Here is an 8,209-nt window from a genome sequence, read left to right on the forward strand (position 1 = left end):
ACATTTTTCTTAATATCTGCAGTGAAGTCCATGTGTTGCGTCATGGATTCTAATTCAATTTTTAGACGAGTAGATCTTAAATGAAAACCCCACTGTATCATTTGCAAATGCGAAGCCTGCACAAATGAAGACAAAGTCTTTTTTTTAGTTATGAGATGATTTTAAACTTATTGGTTAGCCAAACGCACGTTAATTAGTTCAAGTACTTCAGTGATTCTCTTTTCAAGACTGTGCGTGTGTAGTTGAGGCCTTCAGCTGCTTATTGGGAGCCAAGTTATAGACCAGGCTTGTGCAGTGTTTATATTGGAACCACCACTAAAGCTTGCTGTCGAAATCTGGCCAGGCACGATTATAATTGTTAAATATTTTTGTTGCCAGCATAACGCAATTCAGCGTTACATCTACAAAGGGAGAAGTACTTGGGTTTTGGGTGCTGTAGGCTCTGTATACACAGTATATTGTTCCAGGTGATGACTGAGTATTTCTTGCAGAATTCTTTTCTTGTGCTGTGAGATTCTGGGTATGGAAAGCTGGTTTTATTTGAAGTCATACATTGAGCTTTATGGATTTGATGAATAGGGCAAATGTGCCCGTTAATGACTCCCTTTCTTGTTTGCATTTTAAAAAAAAAAAGGTAATAAAAGCACAAAGACAGATCTTCTCTAAGGAAGGCATTCTTTCCGTTTGAGAGGTGCAAATTTCAGATTGATAGTATGTAGTAAAACCTCACGTTGCCAGTTTTTTTCACACGAGACAAGACAGGACAGGCCAAGAACTGAAGTACTTCAAGACCACATCTCTTCACAGTAGTAAATAATACATTTTGAAAAGTATATTCAGCCTGCATTTACTAGTGGTTTATCTTAAAGCCCCTTTAATATATTTGGTGTTGCTTTTCCTGCTAATTTTGAAGAATGAACTCATTCTTTTTTAATATTTACTGATGATAAGATGAACTAGCTGTCAGAGTGTGCTTTTAAGAAGGTTTAAGGGGCTGTGTAGTAGCTACGCGTTACTGGTTACATTTCTGTTCCAAGATATTCTGTTAGAGCCCCTGGCATGGCACACGTGTTTATGCAACTGCCGTACCTCTGAGCAAGCTCCCTCCTCTATTTTCTCTCCTGCTCTGTGTTTCTGCAGGACGTGTCACCCTTGCTTTGAGCAGAGGTGCATCCGCCAGAAACAGATTTTGCTCAGGTACAAACACACCTCGGTGCCCGAGAGTTGGTGCCAAGTTCTATGTCTGGTTCAGGAGACAACTGCAAGTCAGTCCTCGGAGTGCAGTACGGCAAGGCCGAGAGAGGCACCACTATAAACAGTGTTTATGTTGGAAACTTCCTGGGCTCCCTCACTGCTCAGTGTCTGGCGGATAGCTTTATAACCACTTACAGTTTTCGTTGTCAAAATGTTATAATCTCGTTGGGTGCGTGACGCTCGAGGCGGCGAGGCCTTCAGCATGTTAGTGGGTGTTGCCGTTTTGTTTAGACTTAATGTGATTTTTATGGTAATTATCAGTCAGGTTTTGTTTATGCTAGTAGATTCATTCATTTACACAAAAGAAAAAAAGCCTTTAGGAGAAGCAGTTCTGTAACTGGAAAACGTATTAATAGCAGCCAGGCTTGACCAGCGTTGCTTTGGATGTGGGTATTGTGAGCGCAGGCAATGCCTCGGCAAGGCTGACTCGGGGAGGGCGAGAGATTTTTCCAGCCGCAAAGCGTGGGCCAGGGCTGCCAACTCCTTCGTGGGTCTTGGCATAGCCAGGCCGGGGTGTGGGGGCCGGGCATGAGCCATCGGGCTGCGAACGGGGAGCGAACCACGGCTGTTTGTTTCTGCTGCGCTCACGGAAACAGCCTTCTGCTTACATTCCTTGCAAGTCAGTAGAGTTGCACCAGAGGATGATATACCTGACTTGGATGACCTGTTTCTCCTCCCAGAGTAAACACTCCTTCCTGGCTCAAATACCGGGCGACTGCCGACACCGGAGGGACCCGCTATGCTCAGTGCTGGTGGTGCACGAGGTTTGGTGGTGCAGAGCTGCGGCTGGTTAGGAACAGTGGGTAAAATGTTCTTGTTGCTTTCCTGGCAGTTCTGCTCCGAGCTGTCAGGAATAGAAACTGTTAACAACACTACGGTGGTGGTAGGGGTCATTCTTTTCTAAACAGACCAAAGTGTTGGAAGATGTTGAAGGTAAAGTTTAGAGAACTGCCTGAGTTCGAAAACCAGCTTACTAATCCTGAAAATGTGAAGAATCTTAGCCCAGTGTACAGAGATATTTGCATATCTGTTTAATTTGAAGGAGTGTACGTTTGCTGAAGAGTTGTCATGATGTGTTTTACTCCGGTAAATTTGTCTTTATGTAAAAAAAGCTTTCACTGACATACTGCACAAACCCAATTGCACGGGTTAAGGTCTCAGCCCTGCCATGGGAGCACAAGAACAAGCGCCTTTCTGGAAGAGCCTGTTGCACAAACCTGGCAGTGTTTGCAGCAACCTGTGGAAATCAGTGTTAAAATTGCTTTTCTTAAATTAGGTTTCCATTTTCAATTTTCCTCATCCTTTCACCATTTTGGTTTTTTTGCACGAACAGTCATATTTATCCCACAAAGTTATGTTCAATACAAGCTATTTTCCATCTCAATTACTGTTTCAGTCAGTTAATGGGGAATCATGTGGAATCATCTGACTCACAGATGACTTTCAAAAGAGCGTTCAGAGCTGTTTGAAATAGTATTTCCTGCCACTTAATCATCATATAAAACTTGCAGTGTTATTCTTGAAAAATAATACAGAAAATAGAAAAGGTAAATTTATCTCCTTTTTCTGAGCAGGACAGAAATAACTTTAGAGTTTTCAGTGCCACAGCACAGCTGAGCTGTACAAAACTGTGCGGAAACTGTCTTCTCGGTCTCTTACGACTGAGAAGGAACCACTACCTAATTCTCGTTAACGAGATGTTTGCAATCAAGTCACCTGCCTGATGTGAGTCTTTGAGTTGTGCCTGGCGTATTTTGCCTTTCAGAAACCACATCCTTATCACATCTGACTAGGGAATGGCTGGTAGCTTGTGAAACACTGCCATATTTTATTTATGCTCTATTTGACAGCTGTTAACTCATGAAACTAGAGATTGGTGCTTGCTTGACTAAAAGGTATGCATCTGATACCAGTCCTGGAGAACTCAATTAACCTTTGGGCTGCATATATTGAATTAGTGAACTGGCAGGTAGACTGGGTGACTGGAAATTCTCTGCAATTAAACTTTCGGGCAAAGTCTGTTGATTTATTTTGCTTACTCAGGTGGCCTTTCGCTGTCGTGTGTGGAACTTATCCACTGAACAGAATACATGTACCCACGGTACTTTTTGTGGTTTCTCCTTGGGCATGGTAAATGTTCATCTCTGCATTCCTGTCTCTGAACTGACAATATATTGTGGTTTGTTGGTTTTTTTTTTGCTCTTGCTGGGAAATAGCTATAGGAAACCAGTACACAGCTCTTTGCTTGCTCCTAGCCCACCCCTACTCTCTCCTCATTAATTAATGGGAGCAGATAATGCTCTTGGGACAGATTCTTCATGGAGCATCTGTGCAGTAATTGATAGAGGATACTTTCCAGGGGGTATTCTGGGCGCAATTTTCTGCCGCTTGAAAGAATATTCATTATTGAAAGATTGAATATCTGTTAAAGTGAACTTCCACAGTTACAGGAAACGAAAGCAACTGTTGCATTTTGAACAGCATTGCCTGCCCTCAGTAAATTGCATGACGTGATGTTGCTGGTATTTCTTGTCCATGTGGTATCCTAACCATGGTAGCTGTGCTTCGGAGAAATTGTGAGGGTTTTGCTATTTAATGAACTGTGATGTTATTTGTCTTTTATCAAAAGACAGTCAACAGGACACCCCATGGTGCTTATGTCCCCTTATATAATGAAAAGTAAATTAATCAACTTCAGTAAGCCAATTTTTTATAAGAGATAAAAACATCACTGCAGTAGTATAACCAGCTTTATTAAAAACAAATATTTCCCATTGTTTCTATGGTGAGATTTTCATTTTATTGAAAATTATTTTGTTTTCTAAAATAAGTGGTAAATTGTTTCTCTGATGTTACTTTTCTCTTTTAGGAAATCCATGATTTATTTAAAGATTATGAAATCAAGTATTGCTATGTGGACAGAAATAAAAGAACAGGTAAGAAAATCTTCCAGTGAGGAACAACATCTGCTCTGTATGAAGTCATCAGCTTCAGCTCCTTCTGGTTGCCTGTGCCACAGAGCCGGTGGGTGTCTCGGAGCTCTTGGTGTCGGTGCCTGCGGACACCTTCGAGTGTGTCCTACCTGCTGCCCTGTTTTAAAGATTTGAGTGGTACTTGCTGCTGGGATTTGTGAGTTTGAAGGCTCTTCTGGAAGATGCAGACTTGTTGAGTTTTCTGAACGTGATCTCTCATACCTTTGGCATTGACGACAGTTCTTAGCACCTGACCCTGCATCCGCGAGTGGCTGGCAGTGCTGAGGGTATCTCTGGGTGAAGTGGGACACTTGTGCTTGTCTTTCTCTGAAATGAACCAAAGTCTTTGCCCAGGACTGCCCCGTGCTGTGCACTTCAGTTGGTCACTGGCAGAAACCCTATGAATTAGCTTCCATGTGCTTGGTTCACTGCAGAGTACTACATCCTTCTTAATTCACAGGACGTGAGGGCAGAGGTGCCAGCTGAACTGTGCGAGTTTCCCTTGACTGTCAGGAAACAGGTTTTCACTCTTAGGGTCATCAAGATTGTTACAGGTTGCCCCAGAGATATTAGGAACCCATCTGGACATGGCCCTCACAGTCGGCTCTGGGTGGCCCTGTGTGAGCAGGGTGTTGGACAAGGTGACTTCCAGAGGTCCCTGCTGACCTCATCCGGTCTGTGATTCCGTGATTGTGTGAAATGCTTTACGGACTGAAACCCCAAAAAAGATCCAGTAACCCTCAAGTGAGAGTGTATGAATGTTGCCTTCAGTGAAATTCAATGGAATCAGGACTGTGTTGACTTCAGTATAAAATCTCACTGCTTTTTATTTCTCAAACGTAAGATTTTGGTGTGTTACAAGGGGTGAGGTTACGTGTGTATCTGTGTTTCTATAGTCACTCCTTAGTTAATTCCTCATGATGTCCAATTGATAATGCCAAGTTTTAAAATATACATAACAGAATATCCCTCTGTCTATTGCATCCTCAGGGTAAATCCCAAACTCTTGTTTTTCTGTGACTTACACTGGTGGGGTCTTTTTTGGAGGGGGGAAGTAGAGGTATAGTAATTACCTCTGTGGCTGGAGAGGAGCTGTTGTAGGTGATGTAACTTGTTTTGGCCTCTTACAGCATTCGTTACTCTGTTAAATGGAGAGCAGGCTCAAAACGCAATTCGGAAATTTCACCAGTATTCGCTTCGGGGGAAAGAAATATCTGTGCAACTCCAACCAACAGATGCTTTGCTCTGTGTTACTAATTTGCCCACGTCATTTACTTTGGAAGAGTTTGAAGAACTCGTGCGCGCGTATGGCAACGTCGAGAGGTGTTTTTTGGTCTATAACGAAGTTACTGGCCATTCCAAGGGCTATGGCTTCGTGGAATATATGAAGAAGGACTCTGCTGCAAAGGCGAGACTGGAACTTCTGGGGAAACAGTTAGAGGAGAGCACTCTGTTTGCACAGTGGATGGATGTGAACCAGCTCACGACAAATCTTATTCACTCCAAGTGCCTTTGTGTAGATAAACTTCAGAAAGACTCTGCTGATTCAAAAGAACTGATCCAAGCTTTCTCACTAAAGTATAAACCTGTTTTCTGCCAGGTATGTTGAATTCATATCTTCTGGAAGATCACGATCATGAGTTAAGTAGCTCTGTGTTTGCATCTTCGCTGCTTGGTGTCTTGTCATTTTTTTTTTTTTAATTGAAGTGGTGAATGGTTATGCAGCTGCAGTGCGGTATGCCATGTGCTGCAGATGCTTTATTGGTATGGATTTGCAGTGATGGGGTGATGTCATTTAGGAGTTCTACAGGAGACTGCTGCCGTGAAGTACCGATAATATGTTTTTAAGACATCCCCTCCTAATGTATTTTATTCAAAAGAATTTTAGAAATGTTTGAGAGAGCTTTTACAGGAAACATTGATGATGGTTTTATTGCTCAGTAAAGAAAGCCAAAGTGTCTGAATACCACAAGTGCAACAGTTCAGATGATGGGAAATATCTACATCTACATCCATACCCATACCCATATCTATATATTTATATAATTAATATATTTAAGAAACCTCTGCAAATATCTAATGTGTTTTTTCCCTAACTGGAGAAGATGCAGACTTTGGGTCTCATAGTCATCTGGGCTTGCCAGTGCTAGAAGTGGTACATCTTTTGGAAAGCTTGCAGGTACAGAAGAGATAGAACCTTACTAGCCTTTACAAATGTGAAGTTTCCTTCTCATCACCGTGGCTTGTGAGATACTAGACCACAAACAAAATGTTGCTCCTGGAAGTGGTGCAGACCAGTGTACCATAAACAGGGATCAGAAAAAAAGATTGCTTTATAGTTACACAGTTGGGTATGATTTCAGTTGTTGGTTTTGGTTTGGTTTGTTGTTTTTTGGAAGAGATTAGCTTCAAGGATAAGTAACCAGAGATTCTCAGCATCGAAGACCAGAAGGTCCATCAGGCTGTCTAGTCTGACCACTTGCAGACCGTCACATTTTCTCTACTGCTCTTTTCTAGCCCCAGTAATTTGTAGTTGGCTAAAGTACATTCTTATAATTGTTTGATTCAAATATACCAGGAGATGCATAAGCTGGAAGTAACTCTTCCCAGAAACTGCCCAGCCCTTGTTATTTTGTTCTTGTGTATGTTTTCTGAGTTGAATGTATCTGGCTTCAGCTTTGCTTCAGTGATGACCAAATTGAGAAGCTTTTGCTCCTCACGCTTCTCATCTTTTAAAAAGGTATTACATGCTGTAATTAAGTCACTTAATCTTTGTTCAGTTAGCTAACCAGATTGATCTTTTAAGGATTTTTACTGCAGGGCTTTTTTCTAGCTGCCAGATAATCTGCAGGCTGTTAGAGCTCCCCCAACGATTTTTCAAGATAATTTAAAATTTCTGAAGTTCAATGAATAACAGGCTTCTCTGATAAAGGTGATTTTCCCTAACAGTATTCCACTGTGCAGTTATAGGCCCTTACAAATTGGCTTTTACCTTCCTTCTTAAATCATGGGTCACACTTGCTGTAGGTGGGGAGGGTGCGTGTGTTCTATTGGTAAATGGCTCTAAATACAGGTTTCTGTAAAATACAGGAATTAAACAGGATGCTTTTGAATTAGGAAACAGGCACCCAGTCAAAAGTACATCCAAGAAAACATTCTTGCCACATTGTCATATTACCTGTCATGCGCATAAACAGCCTGTGTAATAGACTAATAGGTAGATTGAAGAAGTGTGATAATAGAAGAAAAATAGTGGTGATTTATGATTTCTTCTCAGTGATTCCCAGAGAACAAAGATGCCATTTATTCTCAGTCATGCCTTGTGTTTCCACTGAGCGGTACTGACTGGCAAGGGGGGCTCTGCCTCAAGGGATGATGGGGAGAGGCAGCAGAGGTGCTGGTTTGCAGACGTAACGGGGGAAGCAGCCCTCTGCAAAGGGAGAATGGGAGGGTAGAGGTAGGTGAACAAGTAGTTCAGATTTTTTTCATCTCGGAGGGAGGGTGACAGATGAGTTTTCATTACAGCAGTGCTAATTAATTACGCTTTTATGAGTGAGATGACCTCAAAGTTAAGTACAAGGAAAGGAGAAGGAAGAAGACCCAAGAAAGTGTGGCAAAAGCAAGGAGAGGTGTGTGACATGATTGGTAGAGACATAAGAGGAAAACAAACAGAGGACAGGGCAGCAGAACCTTGAGTGGGCAGGGAACTTCGATAGGGAACAGGTAGAAGTGTCTTTTTTGGGAAAACTCCTGGAAGAATGAATACAATTAAAATCATGGAATTGTACAGTGGTTTGGGCTGGAAGGTGAGCAGGGACATCTGCAACTAGATCGGGTTGCTCAGAGCCCCATCCAGCCTGACCTTGAATGTCTCCAGGGTTGGTGCCTACATCACCTCTCTGGCCAACCTGTGGATGTTCATTCACACTCTTGTTATTTTATTTTACATCTGCATGGCTATACTATCTCTCTTACTTGCTTTC

At 42.1% G+C, this 8,209-nt stretch overlaps 1 protein-coding gene across 1 annotated transcript in view; it reads left to right on the plus strand.

Moving 5' to 3' along the window:
* The first annotated feature begins 2,178 nt into the window (after positions 1–2,178).
* RAVER2 (ribonucleoprotein, PTB-binding 2) overlaps positions 2,179–8,209 on the plus strand; it is a 21,828-nt gene continuing 15,797 nt past the window's right edge. The window contains exons 1-3 of the mRNA XM_009871466.1: positions 2,179–2,187; positions 4,124–4,190; positions 5,357–5,826. Of these exons, the coding sequence (XP_009869768.1) occupies positions 2,179–2,187; positions 4,124–4,190; positions 5,357–5,826 (546 nt within the window). The remainder of the gene's footprint in view (positions 2,188–4,123; positions 4,191–5,356; positions 5,827–8,209) is intronic.

This window comes from Apaloderma vittatum, unplaced genomic scaffold (genome assembly GCF_000703405.1).
Source record: "Apaloderma vittatum isolate BGI_N311 unplaced genomic scaffold, ASM70340v1 scaffold24236, whole genome shotgun sequence".
Lineage (NCBI taxonomy): Eukaryota > Metazoa > Chordata > Aves > Trogoniformes > Trogonidae > Apaloderma > Apaloderma vittatum.